The 23,591-nt window shown below is 50.8% G+C and overlaps 1 protein-coding gene and 1 long non-coding RNA gene across 2 annotated transcripts in view; both read right to left on the reverse strand.

Moving 5' to 3' along the window:
- Positions 1 to 1,289: 1,289 nt before the first annotated feature.
- Positions 1,290 to 23,591, reverse strand: part of Zcchc24 (zinc finger CCHC-type containing 24) — a 51,844-nt gene continuing 29,542 nt past the window's right edge. Inside the window, exons 3-4 of the mRNA XM_034497809.2 lie at positions 9,549 to 9,713; positions 1,290 to 5,035 (exon numbers count right to left, since the gene is read on the reverse strand). Of these exons, the coding sequence (XP_034353700.1) occupies positions 4,922 to 5,035; positions 9,549 to 9,713 (279 nt within the window). The 3' untranslated portion in view covers positions 1,290 to 4,921. The remainder of the gene's footprint in view (positions 5,036 to 9,548; positions 9,714 to 23,591) is intronic.
- LOC143441756 (uncharacterized) lies at positions 13,254 to 18,057 on the reverse strand. Its single transcript, XR_013109426.1, has 2 exons — positions 15,015 to 18,057; positions 13,254 to 13,630 (listed from the first exon to the last, which is right to left on the reverse strand). It is a non-coding gene; the product is annotated as an uncharacterized LOC143441756 (long non-coding RNA).

Consider the following 23,591-nt stretch of genomic DNA (forward strand, 5'->3'; position numbering starts at 1 on the left):
TTAGCTGAGGTCCCAGCAGTTGGCAGGTGACCAGCTGTGGAGCTACACACACAAGTCATTCTGTCCTTTGCTCACTCTGCTCTGTGGGGTCCCCTCCATTCACCTGCCTGGCTAAACCGACACTGACTGTATCCAAGCAGACCCCAGCCTGCTTGATATTTACACACCCAATGATAAGTGGGAATTCTCTTTATGTTACTCGGAAGAAGAGGGCTTGGTGGCTTCTAGGGTTCACCCTACAACTCAAATCAGATAAGGGCCTTGCTTCTGGAGTTAGTCGTCTCTTTGCTGGTCCTGTCCCCTCGACCCCTCTGGTTTTCTCAGGCCCATCTGGAGACCACCATTTGGAGGCAGGAGCTTGCCTATACACATGCACTTTTGACCTGTTTAAATTTAGCAATCTGGATATTAAAACTCAGAACTGGGATTTCCCATTTCCTCCCCATCCCCTGCCCAGCAGGCAGCAGTAGTCTTACATGGTGGGTTGGCTCCAGCCAGGGACTGGATGCCCTTGTAGTACAGCTAGAGGCCCCTCCTCTCTAGCCCCTCACTGACAGTACCAACAGTAGGTCCGTCAACACCCCCCTACCCCTGCCACCAGGGCCATAAGGGGACTCCTCAAACCAAGTGATGTGCAAGGTGCACAGTGCACCCAGGGGCTCTTTACGAACGCAAGGACACATTCAGACCAATGTATTAGCATTGCTGCCTCTGGAGATGACTGGTGAGCAGCAAGACTGAGGGGAGTACTGGTCCTTGGCCAAGAGGCTTCACAGACAAGTTGCCTCTCATGGTGTTCCTTTACCCCTCCAGATGCCAACCGGTGGCAGCCCTATCCAGTCCTTCCTTTGCTCAGAAAAACTCCCCATTCCCTCTCCTCTGGAGCCTTCCGTTTGTTTGCACGTGAAAGCCAGGGTCTCGGACCCTAATCCTGGCTCATATTCAAGCATGTGCAGCCACACCGGAGCCCAGGGCTGCAGTCTGTGGCTGAGTTACTCCTATATATGGTTACCCAGGAGTGAGTCCCATCTGAGCTAACGTGTGACTTAATCTGCTGACAATCTCACCCAGTTGGGGCCCCACTTGGCGAGAACCCTCACTCTGGAAGGAGTGTCCACATGATGAGGGCAAAGGGGAAGGAGGCAGGTCATTGGTGGAAACAGGACAGAGACAATATGTCCAGCTTTGGAACTAAATGCCACCCAAGTTCTTACCACCCCTGCTTTGTCCCACATCTGCGAAAAGGTCCAGCTTCCCCCATGTTCCTTGTAAACAAACTCACGAGCCTCCATCTTTCCAAAGTCCTTTTAATACAGCACTGAAAGGCTATATTCTCATAGGCAAGCTTTATATAGAGTCTCCAGGAATAAGGCACACAACGGAATGCCACCCCGAGGCCAGCCTTTTCGGGGAAGTGAGGAACCTTCTCCATGCACCCTCCAGGCGTGGCTCACGGGTTCTGTTTGTCTTTTTAGCTGAGTGCACACACATGAACAGATACAGACATGGACAGGGTCACCACACAGGGGTGCAGGGATTGATACAGGGAAGTTGGCCATAAGAGCAAAGGATGAATTTCATTGCCACTTCCCAGAAAGCTGTAAACACCCCTTACTCAGTATTAGTTGTTGCACTGGCTATATTGTAGTGAGGTTGGATTAGACTTTAAAGTAAATTCAAGTCCATTAGAGCTAGAGGGCAGGTGTGAGGGCTTAGTGGACAGATCCAAGATCAAAGAGCAGGGAGCTTCCAGGCAGGGGTGGGACGAGGAGGAAGCCTGCCTCGGGTGTTCATGTAGCTCCTTGGGTCTTGTTGACAAGGTCACTGGGCTCACAGACCAAAGGGCCTGTTCAACCGATGAGTCTTCTTGCCTTGTCCATTCCCCGCCCTTCCCATAAAAGTTAATAAAACTGTAATAACAAGATAATAATACAAAGATGCAGGGGAATCTTTCATCTTCAGCGGAAGAGGCACAAAGGATCACTGTTCCCTTTTTACCACTCTGTCCATTGATAACTTCCCTTAAAAAGGCAATACTTCCAAAAAATACACAAATGTATAAATACAGAACAAGAGCATATTAATAAGTCTAAACACTTGAATAATATACTGGCTGCTTAATACTGATATTTTCATCCAAGGAAAATGAAATTTAAAAAAAAAACATAGCTTAAAAGATTGCAAAGATTTTTTTTTTCTTCGTTAGAATTATGTACCAGCTTCATATAATAATTCTATGTAGATAATATTTCCTTCTTAATGTAGTTCAGTTGCATACTTTTTACAGACCAAAGCATAGAAAAAATAACAAGAAAAAAAGGAAAAGTTCTCGCCATAAATATCTACTTATAGCTCAACCAGATTTGCAAAATACATCTAAAAATCAGTTTGCTATGGATTGCGCTTTCAAAAGCACTGACATTTAAAAACATGCCTTTTTCTTGTTTTCAATTTCAATAGTATCAAGCCATAATATTTTTCTTTTCTTTTTTAAAAAAAGACCCTCAAATATATACAAACAAAATCACTATGAAGAATTTGGGGGCTGGGGGCGGGGAGGCTACCAAGTTCCATGTCCAAAGAAAAACTGGTAACCATGCAGAAATTTTAACATCTATGAATTTTTTTTTCCCAAAATACACACATAGCATTTTTTTTTAAAAAAAAATCTGTGTCAAGTATAACTCAAAATAAATACAAATTCACAAGTAACGCTATTGAATACTTCGTATGGGGTAAACACCATTCTCTCTCAACTAGATCGCTAGATCTACCGACTGCAAGCGATTGTCCCTTTTGAATGTACTACAACCACACACTTTCCTGTCCCCTGGGCTCCTAGGCCCTCTGAGCAGTAACTCTCCCAGCACCCAACCTTGATAGTGGTATCTTTTGCTAGCCTCTGGAAGATCACAAGTTCAGCCAAAGCGTTGCAAGGCAGGGCCAGGGAGGGTCTGTCTGGGGTGAGCCGGGCCTGGCTGTACACAGACGTCACTCTAGTCCCTTTAGGCTAATAGCTCGCCTTCTCCTGGCCCTGGCTTTCTTTGCATCTGTGACTCAGTTACCTATTCCCAACTTGTCCTCATTTGGGACACAGGTACACTGTCCATTGCTGTGAACATTCTCGTTAGAGTCCCGGTGGGATGCCTGACAGGAAAAGCCCTTTCCTAGCGACAGGAAGCTTGGCATCAGGCAGCCCTAGTGCAGCAGCAAGACTGGGGAATCCTTGGTGCTGGGTGCTCACCGTCCGTAGCACGCCACCATTAGACGGCAACTAGTAGTCTGGGCCGCCACAGATAATACCTTTGTTAAGTGCTCAGAGGGTATGTTCTCCCCAAATCTACCCTGCAGCTAGCTGCTGCAGACACACAACCATCCCTTCCACTTACCCTTGCTTAACACTTCACATGACTCCTCAGCCGTACAACACATTTTCATTTGAAAACAAAGGGCAACTGGGCACCATATGTAAACATGAATGTCAGGCCTATTTCATGGTCTGATTTTCTCTCTCTTGCCATAGAAGCATAGTATGGGGCAAAGTCAAGCAACTCAGTCCTGGCAGCTGGTGAAGAGGAGAAAGACAAGAGAGTTGTGGCTTGTCACAGGGTAGGGGGCGCACTGCTGACCCTGGCCAGGACAACAGCCACCCTGGGACCAGGTGACATGCCAGGAAATCTCTCTGCCCTCTTAGGAAGTGGGAAATCTCTATCCCCAGTTTCCAAAGGAGAGGTTCTGTGGCTCATTTTAGGCTTGCCCAGTGTGAGGGGCTGAGGAGAAAGAGGAGGAAGAGGGGGAGGGATCATCTTTCGTCTTCCCAGGGGATGAGAACCTCAGGCAAGGAGGGCTATAGAAGAGGTCCTGGCATCACTCAGCCTGACATCGTAAATGGCTATCAGGACAGAGATTGGAGGGCAGTACACCTGGATGTCTGGAGACAAATCTCTCCCCCACCCCCTACCCCACCTCCAGTGACACTCTGTGTTCTAGAGGCAGCCTGTTCTCTTCTAGAATGCCAGAGATCACTGGGACCTCTTGCTTTCTGGTGGTGCTTTGTCACTTAACTAATGGGGAAACTAAGGCTGGCGATAGATGTCCTTGCCCCGAGTGGCAGAAAGCAGCTCCAGAATGCCAAGGCCTGCATCCTTCATGCCAGAACAGCCTTACGGCTTTTGTGGGGTGGCATCCCTGACATGGGAGGGAAAGCTAAGGGAAAAGAGAGAGAGAGCAGCTGACAGAACCCAAGCCTACAGGACACTCAGGGTGGGGGGGGGGGATGGGAAGTGGTGATGCCTGATGTCCCTAGGATGTCTTGGCACGCTGGTTACTGTTCAATATCCCCCTTGCCTCACCCTCTGCCTACCTGTCTCATCGGCAGAGGCTGGGTTTAACTACCAGGTGCAATGCAGTGATATCAGATTAGGGACTCAGTGTGAGAAGGAACAGAGGGCCACTCCTCAGTAGCTGCTAGAACAAGTGACTGCCCACTGTGGCTACATATCAGGAATGACATGGGACTTCCTAGAGTGGTTTTTCATGAGGCAAGCTGCAAGGTGCTGGTGGGACCGAGCCTGACTGGTCTTGGAGAACTTTCCACAGGCTACAGGATCTTAGTGTACTTGTGGCAGATGCAAGGTCACTCAGCCTCCAAAGACACTCAGGAGGAGAGTTTGCAGGAACATCAAGACCCCACTGGCCTCTGTCCTTCTACAGAGCCCAGGCCTAAGATGAAGAGTCCCTGAGCCTCCTGTGTCTGCACCCTGTTGGGAGCATGTCAGCTACTCTGTCAGTGTGTGAGAAAAGGACACAAGCCTCCTCTGCTTAAGCCCACAGGCCTATGACATCTCAAGTATGGGGACATTCAGCCCTTTGGGCAGCAAAGGGAGGTGGCAGCTGAGGGGTGCTACAGTGGTGACCAAGGTCACTGCACTCGACGACAGTAGTAGCCCAGGACCTTGCATTTTTCGCAGAGGTGCTGAGGGTGCTCCTTGCTCTGGTCAGACACGTCCAGGCCATCAGGCTTCTCCAGGGGTCTCTGCAGAGAAGGGGAGGGAGGGGCAGAGGGGAGGGGGGAGACAATTTGCAGTTACAGATAGTTCAGTCAATGTTTTGGCATCCCACCTTTTGCCTGTTTGCAGACATTTGTGTCCCGGAGGCTCAAGTGAAATTCCTGGGCTGGCTAGAGCCAAGGCAGGGGTCTTAGACCCAGAATGAATGACAGATATGTTTCTTGATCCACAGAGAGGTCTGGGCAACTGCCTCTCTGAATGAATGTCAGAGATCTCCAAATCTTGCCCAGAATAAATTCAGGACAGGGGCGCAAAGACATCTGCCAAATGAAGAAACTGAGTCACAGTCAAGGGAAACCTCAACTCACATCTGTTTCCTTCAATCCAGTGACCTTGGGAGTCACTTATCCTGGACATAGCTACACTTCAGCCCAAGGGATAACAGGACTCTTAGTTCCATAAGGTCAATCTGGGGTCAGCCCTAGCCAACTCTTGGCCTAGTCACTACCTGCCCATTTATCGAGTGACTACATGAACTTGTTTTTTTTGTTGTTTTTTTTTTTTTTTAAGAGAAACGGAGGCCCAGGGAAAGGAGATGACTCACTAGGCCTACGGTGACGCTTAAGCATGATCCTCGTCTATAAAGCATGTTGTCACGCTGCTCATTCGCAAAGTTTGGAGAAATCCCAAGGGATGCTGGCTATTGGTAACCTGGGCAGCATTAGACACATATAAGTACCCCTCTAAAAAATTACATGTGTTAAGTGTGTGTTCACGTGTGTGCATGTGTTGCTTCAGCATGAGTGTGGAGGTCGGAGGACAACTCGGAGGAGTCAGTTCTCTTCTGCCATGTGGGTCCTCGGGATTGAACTCAGGTCATCAAGGTTGGTGGCAAGGCTCTTCCCCTTGAGACACCTCACTGGCCCTCAATCTTTTCATACTTTGGATGGCTTGGGGTTCTCAGTTCTCCCTTCATGATCTACCCATAAGAGCCGCCAAAACCTGTAAACATTGCAAAGATCATGAGGAGTAGCTCTGTAGTGGACACTATTTCAGTTGGCCACAAAGACTCTATCCTCCCTCAAAGCTCAGAATGATACCATGGCAGCAGAAGGGTCCTCTAACCAGACTTGGAGGCTCAGAGGAAGCTGGTCAGGCAGCTGGGAGCCATCTGCCAAGAAAGTGGAGCAGAAACTATAGGCTGACATGGGATTTGGGGAAAAGACACTTAGATACCAGTGACATGCCCAGGATGGTCAGGGAAGGGCAGCTGAGACGAACACAGCATAGACTGTTAGTTACTGAAGAGTAGCAGGTTACTTTTCTGCCTGGACCAGGCCTTGACCCAAGCTGACATTCAAAGCAGCTGGGCAACTGGATGGAGGGTTCTAAAAGGTGAAGGTAGCAAGCAGCCAGAGTTCTACCTCCTAACTGCCCTAGAAGGGGGTATCATACAACTCAGCTCTTTGAAGCTTTAGCTACAGAGGAAAGGTCTGGAAGCAGGAGAGCCTGGGCTTGGAACTGGGGACCTTCCAGAGGATTGGCCTCACCCCTCCTATTCTGTCCCATCAGGGGAGAGGAGAAAGAACTTGACTTCCTGGCAGATGAGGTCCCAGAGAGCAGCTCAGCCTCCATACACTGGCTGTGTGGCCTTGGCCTGGCCATTTGACCCCTATGAGACACCATCTCATTCCCTGCTGTAAAGTGGGTGGCTGGCTCTTTTTCAGGAAGTCCTTCTCAGCAAACCTAGTAAAGACAAAGACTAGATGGAAGGACATTCCTTCTAGGCATTGTGTTGTTTAGTCTTAATATTAATGGGAAGGGGACAGTGATACAGGGTCACTCAGCATAGGAGGTGGCCAACCCACCCTCTGCTGTTCCAGGTGTCCCAGAAACTGAGAGTAGCTCTAATCTCCTCTCTGTATGGGCTTGCATGTCCCCAGGGTTGGGTCATTGTAGGTTCTATATGAAGAACTCCATCTTGAGCTGAAATCTGGGTCCCTGTGCCTTCATCTTGGATGTTCCTGGCACCCAGGGCCTCCTGTGCTCTCTGCTCAGCTCCCAAAGAATGGTGACTAGTGAAGCCCTGACATGCTACCTACCCCAAGCCAAACCCAAGCTGTCTAGACAATTTCCACTGCTCCTCTCAGCTCTTCCCAGGCCCCTCCATGAACCAGCTTTCTAGCAGGGGATAGAGGGACAGGAGTGGGCTAGCCTACACTGTCTTAGCTCCTCCTTTTGTGTGGCCAGGCACTGCCATGGAACGCAAGGGGACAGCTTGAGTTTATCACAAATGAGGTGTTTATCACAGATGAGGAAACCATAAGCCATTTAAAAATCTTGCCCAGAGGCCTCCAGAGAGGGAATGGTGAACCTCAAGCCCCACACTCTCAGGGATATGCCTGACCTTGTCCTGTGGCTTAGGGCTAGCTAAGATCTCATGTACTCTCCTAGCCTGTTCCAGGTCCCTGGCTTTCTGTCCCTGAGGTAGCATCCTCCTCTGACGTTTATCCCACCCTTGTGGTCCTGAGAACCCACTCACAGTGCTCTGCCCACCCTGTCAGACACTGGTGTCCTGGTTTTCACCCCAGGGGGCTGACAGAGATCCAGAGCTCCCACAGGTAAGGGCAGAGCCAATGAGGAGAGCTGAGAGGCTTGTAGAGTATTCTGGAAAACTGCTCTCCCCTCGTCTCTGCAGTGTGTCCACAGCTCATAGTATCACACGTCAGACAGCTTTGAACACTACCTCTGTTATCCATTGGCTGATGATGACTGCTACCTCAGCTTGCCTTTCTGCAGCCTGAGCTAGCGGGTTAGTGACAGGTGTCGTCTAGGCTTAGCTCTATATGTGCACGCACATGTGTGTGTGTGTGTGTCTACTGTACGCAGTGCAAATATGCATTTGTGTATATGTGTGTACAAACGTGTGCCTGTGTGTTCTCTGTGCACGTGTGTACAACATACATTGTGCATGCATACATGTGTGCATGTGTGCACGCATATTGTGTGTGCATGTGTCTAGTTTGTGTATATGTTGTATGTGTGCATGCATGTGTGTATGTTGGTTGTGTGTGTGTGTGTTACAGAGAAAATGACTCTTAAAGGATTCTATAATCACAGAGCCCCACAAAGACTTCATAATGTCTGTGTGGACAGTCAGCAAGTCATTTTGCATCTCTTTGAATGATTTTCTCCATAAAATGTACCTAATAGAAATCCTGTTTCATGGGATTGTTGTGCAGAGTGGTTAGAAGGGTACCTAACTCAGGAGGAACTGCCCATGCATTGGCTAGTATTAATATTGAATATTATCAGTGGTAAAACCATCAGATGAATCCTTAGGAAATACTCTTGGCCTTCACTAGCCAGCCCTAGCCTGAGGTTCCTTTAAACTGCCTTTCTCCTTGGCCTTGGTCAGTATGAACTCTGGCCAGCTGCTAAGACTTGCTCAGCCTGCAGCCTCAAGTTGCCAGTGGGGAGCTTGGGGGAGCTGTCGGGATGACTCCCCTCTGTGGAAGGAAACACCCAGCAGCTGGGACTGATCTATGATCTGTTCCTTCCAGCCCCCAGCAGGGAGGCAAAGCCCATTAGTGTTTTCTTCTCTTCTGGGGTAGGGGGTGTGCGGCCTGGGTTGTCTAGGGGAGCAGCAGTTGGAGCCTGACAGGAAACAGATGTAGTGGGGGCAGGGCTTCTCAGAGGGGTGAGGTGGCCCAGGTCAGCCCTGTGGGAGGGGCAAGAGCCTTTCCCCACAGGGCAGGACAGGCTCCATTGCCTCCCAAGGAGAGCAAGGGGGAGGTATTCCCAAATCTCAAGCCAAAGAGAGGCGCACAAAGGCCCAGGAACCCTGAACTTGGCTGGCATGTGCGTGGTGGGGTGGGATTGTTCAAATCCTATTCCATTTGTGTACCTCAGTCTCCCCAAAGCACACAGTAGGTGCTCAACAAATACTGGCTGGATGATGGTGAGTGGGAAGCATGGAGCCTGGAGCTCTTGAAAGATTCTTCTAGATTGGGCTCCTCTGTATAGAACCAGGCTGGCAGGTCAGCAGGCTACACTTAGGCTATGCTAGTAGGATGTGGGAAGAAGGCAGGGAAAGCCATCAAAGACCAAGGGATATCTTGGCAAGATGGAAGGGACCCCGTAAGTAGCCTGTCCTGCCAGACACTGGCCCACACAGGAAAACTGCCGAGTGTCCAGTTCCTCTGGCTCTGAGTGTATGAACTGGTTCTGCCTTTCTGTTTAGGTCATAAGACAGTCTGTGAGTCTCCCAGACCTGCAGCCCAGATCCTCGGAACCCAGACACTGGAGGACTTGTAGAAACTGGGCTGTCCTAATTTCCCTGTCAAGTCAACCACCATGGCCTACACTTTCTGCCTACTCCGCCCACACACCTGAGCTTCAGTTAAGCCTCAGTAAGGGCAAAAAAATCACCTTCCAGGGGTCCTGAAAGAATGCCTTGTGACTCCCCCTACCTCACCCACTGCAGCCTGCTCAGTCCCACATCTAGCTCCGCCCCCACCCCAGACCCCGCCTACCCACCTGCTTGTGCGGGTACACGTTGATGTGGCACTTGATGCACTCCTGCCCCATGTTGGCCCAGGAGTTCCCGCTCATCCATTTTCTCTTGCATTTGGGGCACTTGTACTCGCCAAAGCAGCGCTTCTTGCCTTGGTATGGTGTCAGACCCTCACCTTTGGGGCGTGCCTGGAGAGACAGGAAGTAGATACAGAAAATGAGGGCTCAGTCTTCCGGCTTTACTGGCCTGAGTCTTGTTCCCATACTTGCTTTACGGTGTGCTGGGAATCAAACCCAGGACCTCATGCATGCTGGACAAGCCCTCTACCAACTAAATTACATACCCAACTGAATTAAGCTTGGTGTTTCTCTCATGTCATTACTAGTAGCTACCGTATTCTTCTTCACGGCTGCATGGTGGCAGAATTCATGAAAGCTCACTGTGTGCTACTATAAGTGCTTGATACACATGTCAGCATACATGCCTGTGAGTAGATTTGCAGAGGAAATTTCCAGAAGTGAAACTCCTGTGGTAAAGGTTACAGGTGCCATTTTTAGTGATAAGACCTATTGCCGCTGCCTCCACTCCCACAATGCTTCACCAGCTTCGTGTTCCAGATCCTCAGGAGCAGAGTTTTAGCTGATGCTCCCGTTTGTTTGCAGCTGCACCGTTCACACATTTGCTTTCCTCAGTCGTGTTTAGCTGATCAGAGAGTCCCAGAAATAAACAACTCATAAGCTTTAAACTATGCATAGCTCTGAAGAACAAGATGAGAGCTCTCTCCACGTGCCTGGGCCATCAGTGGTTTCATTGTCCCGTGTGTCCACGGTATGTATATACGCTACCCGCCCATTAGTTCCTCAGTGACTGCCTGATACCGATGAACAATATGTTCAAGTGGTTCCCGTTTTGTGTAGGATTTCCCTGGAGCACAGGAGTAGGGTAGCAGACAACCCATGTGCCAACGAGACGTAAAGAGCTTCCGTTACCTGGAAAGGGGAAATCTGCCAATATCATAAAGAAAAGAAAAAAAAAATCTGAGGTCTCTAAAGAACAAAGCCCCTGCTGGGAAATCAAAGAAAGAGAGATCCACACTAGTTTTGATCTTGTCATTGCATCCCCTAGTTCCAGCCCTGGAGCAGGCGTCTTGAAATGCACCTTTCTCCATGAGGGGAGACCATAGTATCTCTAATCTAAAAGGTATGCGATCTTCTCAGAGGCGGTTGGACTTCTTTCATAATGAGCAAGAGGCATCTTTGCATGTATTTAAGAATGGTTTGCTAGTGTACTCCCATGCATAAAACAAATAAGTCTTTAAAATAAGAATGGTTTAATCACATTCCTTAGATAATTTTCTGTGCAGGTTTAAAAATATTTTCTGTGCACATGTCTGTGCCCGTGCGTGGAGATGCCTGCCACAGTCAGAAGAGGGTGTCAGGTCCCCTGGAGCTGGAGTTACAGGCAGCTGAGAGCCAATCAATGTGGGGACTGGGAACTGTACTCTGATCCTCTGAAACAGCTGCAGAAGTGCTTGTCACTGAGCCATCTTTTCTACCCTAGCCTTTTTCTTGTTGTCTTGCAACTGCATTTTATATATGAGAGGATCTAGTGCTCTCCTGCACAACTTGATGCCTTTATTGAAACATGTCCAAATAACGCACATCTCACTCATTGAAAATGGTCGCTTCAATGGTTTTTAGTATATTCAAGGTTGTTCACGGTCTGATTTTCGGATACATTTGTCACTCTCTAAAAGTCACTCTGCTCCTTCATGCCTACAGACAGTTTCCCACTGAACCTGGAGCTTACCAATTCAGCTTGGTTGGCCATCGAGCAAGCTCCAGGAGTCCCCCTGTCTTATCTTCCCTGTGCTGGGATTGTAGCAAGTGCCACACCAGCCAGCTTTTTCTGTGGGTGCCAGAGATTAAACTCAGGTCCGCATGCTGTGCAGCAAGTGCTTTACCCATCGAGCCATCCCCCACCCCCACCCCCCCCCAGCCCAGAACCTGCATTTTGACAACCTCTACCAGGTTCAGGAAGCTTGGGCTGTGGGATGATCGTTGCCATGGTAACTCCCTGGGTGACTGCTCACTTAGAAAACTTAGGTCAAAAGCAGACTCTGAGCTGGGAGGTGGTGGCACACACCTTTAATTCTAGCACTCTAGATGGAGGTAGAGGCAGCCAGATGAGTCTGAGGCCAGCCTCATCTATAGAGCAAGTTCCAGGACAGCCAGGGCCACACAGAGAAACCCTGTCTTAAAAAAAAAAAAAAAAAAAAAAAAAAAAAAAAAAAAAAAAAAAAAAAAAGCAGACTCTGATCCAAATCCTAGTTCTGTGACCTTGGACAAGGTGAGAGGAAGTGACTCCATCTGAGAATGTTTGGGGCCAGTGAGAGGGCTCAGTGGGGACCTGAGTTCAATCTTCAGGACCCACATGGTGGAGAAAACCAACTTCACAAGCTGTCTTTTGACCCTCATATGCATGCTGCAGCATGCATATATGCACACACACAAATAATATCTGCAATAAAACCTTTTAAAGAAGTATTAAAGGAGATGATACAAATAACCCCCGAGAACAGCGAGTGGCACACAAGGTAAAATAGGGTTACTGGCACTACTACTTACTAACCTGAAGTAGCATCAGTATCAGATAGTCATTTCTATTACTTTTGAGTGGTTTATCACTCACACCACTAGGTGATATCTGTCTAGAGTTCAGGCAAAATAATAAAAGGGAGATGGGTGTGAAAATTGAAACTTGGAAAGCAGGCACAACACAGTGCTGATTTTTAGGTCACCTGCTTGATGTCACTGTGACTTCTGGTTCACTGTGCACCCTGAGAGGGCCCGAGAGATAGCCATGTTGTGAGAGATGTACCCTATAGAGTTATGAGGTGGTCTATTCACTTTGGACATGAGGAAGCCTCTGAGGCTCTTTAGCTATCTGCTTTGCAGGTTTTCTGATGCCAGTTTCTCCACTGCCATCCAGCAGCCAGTGCCCTGGCTCTGAGCTTCCTGTGTCCATAGGCACCAAATGCATGTGGTCTCCTGTGTCCATTTCCAAAGCTATCTGCTGTTGAGGGGTTGATGGGGCTGGGGGAGTGGCTTCATTGATAAAAATGTTTGCCCTGTAAGCATGCAGACCTGAGTCTGACTAGAAACTCACATAAGTTAGTCTGGTGTGGAAGTACATGCTTACAATTCCCGGGATGGTAAAATGAGCCCTGGAAGCTCTTCTACGTTGGTGTATTTGGTGAAGTTCCAATTGAATTAAAACCCTGTCTCAAAGGAAAGATGGATACCACTTGGGTTGTCCTCTGATTTCCATATTCACATGCATACCACACATTCATATATGCAATTATACATACATGGGTGCAAGCGCGCGCGCACACACACACACACACACACCTACAAATAGTAGGTATCTTGCCACAGGTGACTCTGAGATTTTCCTTAAACTGATGAAGGGATAGGGCCCGTTCCCTCCAGGCTGGCTCTGGAATCTGGTTCTGCAGATCTATTCTTGCTCAGAGAGTCCTCAAGACCTGGGGCTTGCCTATCATATCTAGGCCAAAGGACAGAAGTGGTTATCAATTTATCCTAGCATATCTGAGTAAAACATTGTGTCCTAGTCAGGATTCGAAATAAACTAAAATCCAGTCCTACGGTATCTGATTCAGAATTAGAGGTCATGAGAGCCCACAGAAGTAATGAGGTTGCCGGGCGGTGGTGGTGCACGCCTTTAATCCTAGCACTTGGGAGGCAGAGGCAGGCGGATTTCTGAGTTCGAGGCCAGCCTGGTCTACAGAGTGAGTTCTAGGACAGCCAGGGCTACACAGAGAAACCCTGTCTCGGAAAACAAAAACAAACAAACAAAAAAAAGTAATGAGGTATAAACTGTAACCAAAGGGAGAAACAGGCAGTCGGACAAGAAATGAATGGGGAGCAGAGCCAAAGCTCAAAGGGTTGGGATGCCTTGCCTTTGAGGTCCAGATGTCCCATCATGCCAATGCCACACTGACAGGCCAGATGCTAGCAGCTCCCTGTGTTGCCTCTGTCCCATAGAATCAGCTCAGATCCTGGATTCCAGGGTCAGATTCCTAAATCACAAGACAGCTCAACTTGTTGCTACCTGGCGACCCACAACAAGTCCCCTGGTATCTCTGCCTGTTTCCACATCTGGACACCAGATGCTGATCAAGGGCCTGAGCTGTAGACCTGATACCCTTGCAGGTGCTTAGCTCAGTCCAGGCACATTGGCACACTCTCGCTCGGTGACTACTAGTGTTTGGAGCATGCAGAGGGAGGGGCTGAGGCCTAGGCAAAATCCAAAGGATATTTTAGAAATGAGATGACAGCCTGGTAGCCAGTGTAGTCCTCTATCCCAAGGTGTGAGCATGGGGAGACAAGCAAGCCATCAAAGAAAGGGGAGTGAGGTGTCTTCATCTTCTGGAATATTCTACCAGAAGGACCCTCCAAAAGTCAAAAAGAAGACTGCAGAAGCTTGGACACGTGCCAGCAGAGGACAAGGTGGAGGGACGAGGCCAAGCATTTGTGGGACACTGCCTGTGTCCTGGGCTTTTTCTCAGGGTTCACAGCCTGTCAGGCCTCACTACAGGCAGAGATACCAGGGGACTTGTTGTGGGTCGCCGGGTAGGACAGATGGTGAAACTGAAGATTCAGGGGTAAGGGCAGGATGCCCAAGAACATCCATATACAAGACGCTGAAACTGAGGCTCAGGAGCCTGTCTGCCGTGCCTCAGCAGAGATAGGATGAGAAAATTCCTTGGACCTCCTCCCCAGCCCAGCTGGTGGGGATTGGGGGTGGGGCAGGTATTCCTGTGCCCTCCTGCAGGGGCAGAGGTGGCTTACAGGGCAAGTTTCAGAAGCAGCGGAGAGAGGGACACAGGCCAGCAGGCGGGCAGCTTCAAGGAGCCACTTCCTGGAAGGCTCTGTCCCGACATTGTTTATACTGACCAGTGAGGGCAGGGCCCAGAGCCCAGAGAGAAGGCAGCTTGACAGACTGCCTCCCCTTGCCTCCTCTCTGCAGAGGCTGGGACTCTTCTCATAAATGTCAACAGACAGCTCTGCAGGGGTTACCACTTAGCCAAGCAGGCTGCCAGGCCCCAGCAGGCTTTCCTGACCCAGGCTGCCTACCCCTTTTACCCCACCCACACCAGGGAATAAGATCTGCCAAGAGCTCAGGTTGGCTCAGTGGGTCCCAGAAGCTACCCCTGGTATTACAAGCAGGTCCTAGGTACCATAAAAGCCAGGAGATTTGACAGATGGCCCATGAGGGATCCAGGACAGAAAGGAAGAGCTTTCCGACCTTAAGACTGTGGTTGGAACAGTAGCAGAAAGGCAGCCTGAGAGGCAGGAGGCCACACTGCTGTGGGATGGGCAGAGCCATAAAGCTAGAGGGGAAGGGGAAGAGGGGAGGGGGAAGAGAGGAGGGGAAAGAGAGGAGGGGGAAGGAGCTTGTACCTTGGAATATTCATCCATCAGAACGAGGTTGTACTGGCCTTCTGTCAGTTCATGAGAAGGACTAGGAGGCAGTGAGCCCTTGTCCCTAAAGCAGTGTAGGCAGAGCCTGGGTAAACAACCATCAGGAAGCTTGCCAAGGGGACCTTTGCTCTGGTCAGGAAGTTGAGCCTGGTGACTCTCAGAGTACTTCCAGCTTTATCTCTCGCCCTCTGGACTCTGAGGGCTAGTGAAGGCCCCTGAGGCAGATATGAAGAGAAAGCCACTATCAATGCTGCCGGGAGCAGGGGCCGGACAGGTGTCTCCTGCTACGTTTCTAATGGTCATCTTTAAAAATGGCCTTACGGTGGCCTTAAGGAAATGATCAGAGATACAGACCCAAAGCATTTGCAATGATCTTACTGCCACATGATTTAGGGTAATGAAGACCTGGGAATGGGACAATCCCCAGCCGGTCCCAGATGTTCCCAGGGGGGATGCATGACAGCGAGCCATTGAGACGGTTATGATGAACATCCCAGGAGATAGCTCAGTGGGTAGAGGTACTTGTCACCAAGCCTGGGGACTAGAGTTTGGTCCCTCAAAACCACAAGGTAGAAGGACAGAACTGACTGCAACAAGTTGACCTCTGACCTCCATGCACATGCTACAGCACACACACATGCACACATGCGTAAATGTAAATCTTTAAAAGTTATAGTGAGTCTTGCTAGATGTTTGGGAAAGTGCTTGAGAGAAGGGAGGATAAAAGATGGCATACTGTGAAAAGAAAAAGCACGTGAGAAACAGTCCAAGGGGACAGGCTAGAAGGTTTCAGAATTTGCCTGCAGGGGATGGGTCTGTGGATAGATTCATTTCTGCTCTGGCTCTGCCCTAATGAATGCATGCTTTCCACACTGAGCAAGCCCAACTTAAGAGGAAAGCAATGGCGACTACCTGCCCTGCCCACCAGGGGGCGCCTGGGGTTTTCCCCAGGCAGTGGGGACCCTTTGGAATCAAAGGTGACTTCTTCCACATTAGTCCCTACTGTTATCCCTGCAGGTGTGGACAGTGGAGAGGGCAATGGGCCACTCTGGCTGCTGGTTCTATTGGACAATGATCCACAGAGCTACTTCACCCAGGCAGAAAGTTATCCTTGTCCGAGACCCCCTATCTGGAGTTCGTCCCTACAGAGTGAGTCATTCTTGAGTAAGCTTGGTCCCCTCTTTGCAGAGATGTCAGTCATAATAGCCATTAGTGCTTCTGGTGGAACATGACAAAGATGCTGTTCACAGGAGCAGGCAGCAAAGTGGGATGCCTATTCTGTGTTCGGGCTGGATACTTTTCTGAATACAGGGTTCTCTGGCTATGGGCCTCACCTCCTCCAGCTGCCTAGGGTTGATAAATCCAGGCTTTAAGATGGGCGCAGTATCTGAGGCCACACCGACCAAATGGTTGAGTCTAACTGTCTGCCAGGACTTTCTGAACTTCCTTGGAATGTGCCAGAACAGCACAAGGAACCCATCATGTCAGGGAGGTGAGAAATGAGAATTGATGACCACTGTCACAGATCTCTCTGGGCCTCAGTTTCCCTGTTTCCAGAGTGGTGTAGGTAGCCTCTGGGCAGGGTCACTCACCTCCCCAGACATCCATCATTTCACTCGATGTGTGCCTTGCAGCCCCTTGGGCTTACTCCTCACGAAGACCTGAGTTGGCTCCATGCACCCAGATGAGAAGCTCTGGCCAGAGCCAGAGGGACAGGGAGAGGAAATTAAGAACAGACAGGCTTCCAGCCAGCCCCGTCCTGCCCTGTCCGTGTGCTCTCATGCAGCCTGGCTGCTGAAGTGGCCCTGGCCTTGTGGGGCACCAGCCCTGGGTCTCAGGATCTGAAATGGACTTCCTATGATCAAACTAAAGAGGCATGGGATGGGGCTGACCACAAACTCACCCAGCTGGGGTTCTGTGAGGCTCAATGGCTCTCCCTGGAGGCCAGAAGTTCTAACTTTCCTCTTGCTTTTCTGCTGCCTCTCCTAAGCCCTTTAGCTCCAAGTAAACAAGCTTTGGAAAACAGATGTGATGTTAGGCCCTGGCTTTCCAGGCCCTTCTTGGAGCCTGTTTCTTTGTCTGCCCAGTGAGAGAGACAGGGCTCTGAAAGAGACCCTAACCTTCAGTGAGCATTACCATGAACCAGTAATTCCTAACTTGCCCCTCCATAGCCCCTTTCTGCAGCAAGAAAGCAAATAGATGCCACGGGCAGCCCAGGCACCTGCATAGGGTCCCATTCCTATGAAACCAAGACTTGAACCCTACTCACTGACTGCAGTGTCACCCTTTCTACCCAGTGCCCGGCCTTTCCCCGAAACGGCTAAGAAAACAAGAGAACAATCATGCTCTGAGCAACACAGCCCTCTGACCTGTGACCCTAGGCTGTCTTATCAACATTCATTCATTCAACTAACATGCACCATACACTCACTCTGATCAGACCTTGTGGAAAATTCCAGGAACATGGACATAAACAAGATGGGGACTGTCCTGTCTTCACAGAGCACAGTCTGGGGACTTCTAAAAAAGACCTTTTCTGGGCCCATGGCCCACGCCTGGCCACAGCCCCCAAGGTGGCAGAGCCATGGCCCTCTGGCTTCCCAGGTGACGATCTCTAACTGGTGCAATGGCTCCCTCAAAATCAGCCTTTGATCTTGGTGTCAGAGAAAGAAAGAGGCTGAGGACAGAGCAAAGCCCCATCCACTTTCACAGGGTTCCTTCTGAGGTCAAGTCTCCACCCAGTGCTCAAACCTGTGCTTTCCTTCTCTGTACCTCAGGAACCCTCCAACTGTGGTCCCCTGACTCATCTGTTTGGACAGCACACCCAGGCAGTCAGGAGGCCCTGAGCCGAACAGCCCACTCCTGGCAACTGCAGGCTTCCAGGAACCCTAGAGGAAGCAGGCTGTGGAGGGACAGGTGGGCTGGGGACATGCAGCCTGCAGGATGTTGGGACAGAGGACACTGAGAGAAGCCAGCCTGGCTTCCTCTGAGCCTCAAGGGCCTCCTTGTCTGAGACCAACGTCTGTCCATGTCCCCTTGCCAGCCCCCTCCCTTTTCTGGGTTCTTGCCACAGCCCCACATGGGCCCAGAAGGCCCAGCCCCCGGGCACCCCCCCCCTCCACAAAAATGCCATCCCTAACCCACAACACTGGGGTCTGTAAGAGCCCAGGGAACAATGGAAGCTTTCACAGTGACAGGAAAAGGCCTCAGGAAAACCCTGGGGAGGGGGTTGTGGGGTGAGATAGAGAGGAGAAGACAGAGAGGAGGGGGAGACTGGGAGAAGCCAGGGAGAAAAAGACATGCCTCGGCAGGGTGACAAGGAAGAGTGCAACCACGGGTGACATCAACCAAGAGGGAAGAGGACACACATTGGAAATGATGAACCCCAGGAAAGAGACCACAAGGCTCCCCAGGACCCAGAGGTTCAGAGAACCCCACCCCCACCCCAGCGCACTACATGCCTTTAGGCTGTGTCATGAACCATAGAAGCAGAACCTCGCTCTCCAAATCCCACACCAGGCTGTTGGAAGTAATCTTGGGCAAAACTCTTTGGAAAGCCAGGACTTCCAACCATGTGCACAGCCACTCCCTGGCTATCTGTTTCCTGCCTCTGGCTTTCCTCCACTGGCCGCAGGGATGGGATTGGGGCTGAGGGCAGGGAGGGGAAGAGGGGCCTTTGTGGAGGGGTGGAATGGCAGGCATTGCAAAAGATTCAAGCTTCCTCCCTGCTGTGACTTTAGTCGTGGGCTGTGGGAGGGAGGGGTGGAGGGAAGAGTTGCAGCCATCCTGTAGCTTGCTGGTGACTGTCAAGGACCCTGTGTGCACCTTGTGTTCCTGTGCATCCATCTTGCAGGTTCTTTCTCCTAAAGATTCCCTTCTCTCCTGCAGCAGACATGACCCCAGCTCAGATAACCAATCCCCCAACAAATACTTCAGTGGCCACTCCAAACTTGAGGTGCCCAGTACTGCAGGGCAGAGACGACACATGTGCACATGACAGTTAGGCAGCTTTCCATCTGGTCCCAGCTGACCTGAACTTAGTCCTTATAAACTCTCTGTAAAATTCAGACTCAAAATTTAAAAACAAAGCCCAATTCCTTGCCAGTAACAGTCCCACAGCCCTACCCTGCTCCTTTGGTGCCCTGGAGTGCTGATGCTTTTCTGATATCCCTCAAGGGCAAAGTTCAAAGGCTGAACCTCTCAGGCTCCCTGAGGTTAACCGGTTAGTGGCTAGCTGAGAACCTTCTTCTAGAGAAGGCTAGATAGACTTCAAGGGACTGTGTGGTTGGGTCATATCCTTCCTAAACCCATCTCCAGCATGCCATCTCGTGTTTATCTCATGTTTAAAGACATTTTGCTCCAGGCAGTGGTGGTGCACGCCTTTAATCCCAGCACTTGGGAGGCTGAGGCAGGTGGATTTCTGAGTTTGAGGCCAGCCTGGTCTACAGAGTGAGTTCCAGGACAGCCAGGGCTACACAGAGAAACCCTGTCTTGAAAAACCTAAAAAAAAAAAGAACAAAAACAAAAAAAAACAAAAACAAAAAAAACTTGCAAACTTTCCTGGCTCACCATGGCGTGTGTGTGCGCGCGTGTGTGCACACGTGCATGCAAGGGCTCTCCTGCTTCTCCTAGGAGTGTCTGGAGAGGCCCTGGGCATGAGATTTTGAGCAGAGGTATAAAGGGTACAGGTCTCTCAGACAGGAGACCTGGAAAGAGGCTAGGACTGCCCTGGGCAGGGTACTGCCCACTCGTAAGCTGATTCTCCTTGTATGTGCAGTCTACTGTGCACCCCATGAGGTCTTCTCTGGAAGACCCCGCCCACCTGGCTGGAGGGAGGCCCTGCCCAGTCCTAGGAATGGCAGGTGACTGTGTAAGAGGTGGAAAAGCTACAGGCCACCACGAGATTCTGGGTGTGAGGGCCACAGCTATGGGAGGAGGGGACAGTGAGTTCAGCTCAAAATAGCAATGGGGGAAGGGCATGGGGTGGCCAAGTGCCAAAAAAGAGATCCGCTCCACCCTGCATGGGGGACGCTGAAGTCAGCTGTTTGGGGCAACTCTGGCAGAAGCCTGAGGCTGGGGCTTTTTCAGCTGCCGGCTGCCTGGCTTGCCTTTCCATCCTTAGTTCTAGTGTCAATCCCTTCCTCCTCACCTGGATAGCTGACAGAAGAAAAGCTTTCAGCCGCATACCTATGAGCACTGGAGTGCTCAGCCCACAGGAGACCTGAGAGCCATAGGCACTGATTGTACCCAGTCCAACTGAGGCTGGCTACACACTAGAGTTGTGACTTCATAGAAACCACTTCCAGGTGTGGAAACAAAGGCCCAGAGAGGTTAAGTCATCTGTCTAAGGTCACTAAGTAAAAAAGAGGCTGGCTGTGAACCCTGGACCTCTGACTATTGTCTGATTCTGTCACTGGGGTATGAGGTCCAGTTATGGCAATGCAAATGGACGGGGGGGGGGGAGTTAAGAGGCCCCTGTGGTCAGTTCTAGCATCTGCAGCTCTCCCCAGGATCCCTGGACATCAGCTGGTGCTGGAAAGGAGAGAAGTGGGTGTGAGGTGCCACCGTGTGGGTAGAACACCTCAGAGTCCCACTTCCTCGGAGAGAGTGCCCTGCAAGTGAAGAGCCTCTAGCCAGTCTCCTGCCCAGGAGGCCACAGCAGGAAGCAAGGCTGACATTCCCTTCTGTACTCTGCTTCTGTATCTGAGGGCTGGACCATGGCTGCAGAATTCACCCTTCCCCACTGTCCTCCAGAGCAAAGTGTTTGCTCTGCAGGCCAGAGGATGAAGCACTGCACAGCTTCCTGCTCTGGTGCAGCTTCCCCAGCAGCTGGACCATAAACTCCTACAGATTAGGATTCCAAGGCACAGAGAGGGTGACAGTTTGCTCAAGGTCACATAGCCAGGAGGTAGCGGAACTGGGACCCAAACCCAGGGTGGACTTCACCCATTGTATTGAGTGCTTCCTGCACAGTCTCATTTTCCAGCTGGTCTTCTTGGCCTTGTCTATGGACAGCCTCACAGACACGAATCCAGAGGAAGCACAGGAAGCCATTACAGAAGTCAGCCAGGTCAGGGCTGGTTAGTGACTGGTCGTTCTTGCACTCAGTGCCCACCTCAGTCCTACAGCCTGGCTTATTGTGTCAAGTTAGTCAAATCTAAAGGAAGCCGTACTTTCTTCTAGAAACTTCCCCAACAACTTTCTGTGCCCAGAGCCCTCTGGTCTCTCACCTCCTAACTGAGCGGCTGTTGCATGATGGGGTGCACATGCTCCAGCACACAGCTCCTTTGCAGTGCTGACGAGCAGTGGCCCCAGGCACAGACCTGCCCTCAGACAGTGTCTGTCCTGAAGACCTGTAACTTTGGAGCTGGCATCTCCCTGGGGCACAGCCACCCTGCCACACACTGAGATGAGTGTTTTAACCACTTTCCCTCACCTCAAGCAAAGTCTCTTGTCTGCCCTAAAGCCACACATCTTTGAAGTCAGCTCTTATCTTTCTGACCCAAGGGGTTCAGAATCTAGAGGCTTGTTATTCATACCTTACCGAGGCACAGTAACAATGCAGGCCCCCAACCCTAGAGTCCCTGAATCTTCATCTTCAATTCACCCCTGGAAGGGTTGCTGCTGGCCTGAAGCCCCACTTTGGGAAGGGTCCCCAGCACCATGATGCTACCCTTGGTGCCCATTTTGTGGCCCAGGAAATAAGGCTCAGAGAAGGCAAGCAACCTCCTAAAGCCACACAGGAAGTTAAGAGTGAGAGCCAGGAATGGCAGCCTGGGTTTCTTGGCCCAGGAGCTGGGCAGGTTGCAGGCTTGAAGGTGTCAGCCTGAGGCTGGATAGATGGCCCAGCATTGTTGTACAGGACTGGCCAGGGTGGCGAGTCGAGGAAGGAGGGCTGGCTCCTTGGCCAAAGCCCCAAACCTGTGAGTCCGCAGCATCTGGAAACCATCACAGGAACAATGATTGCAGTGCAGACCTGGCTGCTTGGCTCTGCTCTGCGGCGGTCTGTTCCGAAAGCAGAGGAATGGGAGAGCCACACCTCCTGCCCCCACCTCCCCACCAGTGTTTGCCTTGGCACCCGCCTATGTGACTCCCGATGGGCCCAGCTGTCAGGAGCCGTCAGCCCTGAGCTGTAGACATGGAGGCTGATGGCCTGAGCGGGTGCTCCAGAATCTGGACAGAAGCCAGGCGACCCCTGCTCAACTCTGCCCTGCCTGCGAGATCAAGCTTGTGACTTAGCTTCCCCAGCCTCAGTTTCTCTGCAAGGTCTGTCGAAGCTGGCCTGGCTGCTTCCTATGTAATGACATGTGTCTGACTGCCAAATCGACCCCAGGTCCCCTGCTTGTCTTTGGTATGTCAACGGTGGGCAAAGGAGCCCCTGGAAAGTGGCAGGCTACAGTCAGTTAATGACTGGGTATGTTTTCCCTCCTGCCGCACGGCACTCCGAGACTCAGACTCTCAACCAGAATGTGCGAGGCGGCAATTTATCTGAGGCTCTGGAATAGGACACACCCCAACCTGGTGAGCTTTCAGCCAGTGGACAGGAACACACAGCAAGTATCTTACTGGAATAATTCTGACTGTTGGGAAGGAATAGGATGCTGGAATGGGAGCCCAATAGGGATCTGACTCTGAGTAGAAGCCACACTGTAGGGTATCTAGGGCAATATGGGTCCTTCCTAGAATCTGAAATTTCATGACTTGATCTGCTTAAAGACGACTTCCTGTACACTCACCACCATAGTCTGTGGTCCGGGGCTCAGTTTTCCTATCTGTCAGCAAGTGGGAGCGGGGGTGTGTGGGGGTCGGGAAGGTCAATCTGCACCTGGGTGTTTACCCCAGGTGCTTTCCACCAGGGATTTGCCTAGGATTTGCAGCTGCCCCTGAACATGGAAGGCGAATACAACAGGATGCCGATGAAGATCTTTCTGGGGCAAATGTCCCATCTATAGACAACACTCAGGATTAAGAAGCAAATGGTTTGGATGATGGGTGGCCCTGACCATGGTTTCTTTCCTCCTCCTCTTCCTCCTCCTCTTCCTCTTCCTGACTTATAACTTGGGCCAGCTAGCTCCTCTGATGCCTCTTGAATGCTGTGCCTTCAAAGCATGACCCTGGCTACATACATGCCTTAGAATCATGACTCTTCCTCCTGGAAGCCCTCCTATCCAGCTTCCAGGGTGCACACCCCTTCCCCTGTGGGCTCCTCCAGCCCTGGCACCTGTGCCTATCTGTAGGCCGTATGCCCAGGATTCTGTACTTCTCCCTCTTCAGGGACAGCATGGGTCCAGCACAAAGCAGCCAGTGCCAGAGCAAAGTGGCCACTGGCATCTGCCATCCTCTAAGCTGAGAAGCCAGAGGAGAGAGGGCTGGGGGCGGGGTGGCACAGAAGGGGGCAGTAGTGGCCTGGCAACTTCCTGGACAAGCACGTTGGCCGATGTTCCTAGTTCTCAGTGTGGCTATTGTCCCCACTGGCCCAGAGAGCTGGCTCAATGGGGCCTCTGTCCCTTCCCAAGCAGGCTGTCCTGGCTGGCTTGGTGGCATCCCACCAGGCAG

Source organism: Arvicanthis niloticus, chromosome 3 (genome assembly GCF_011762505.2).
Source record: "Arvicanthis niloticus isolate mArvNil1 chromosome 3, mArvNil1.pat.X, whole genome shotgun sequence".
Taxonomy (NCBI): Eukaryota; Metazoa; Chordata; class Mammalia; order Rodentia; family Muridae; genus Arvicanthis; species Arvicanthis niloticus.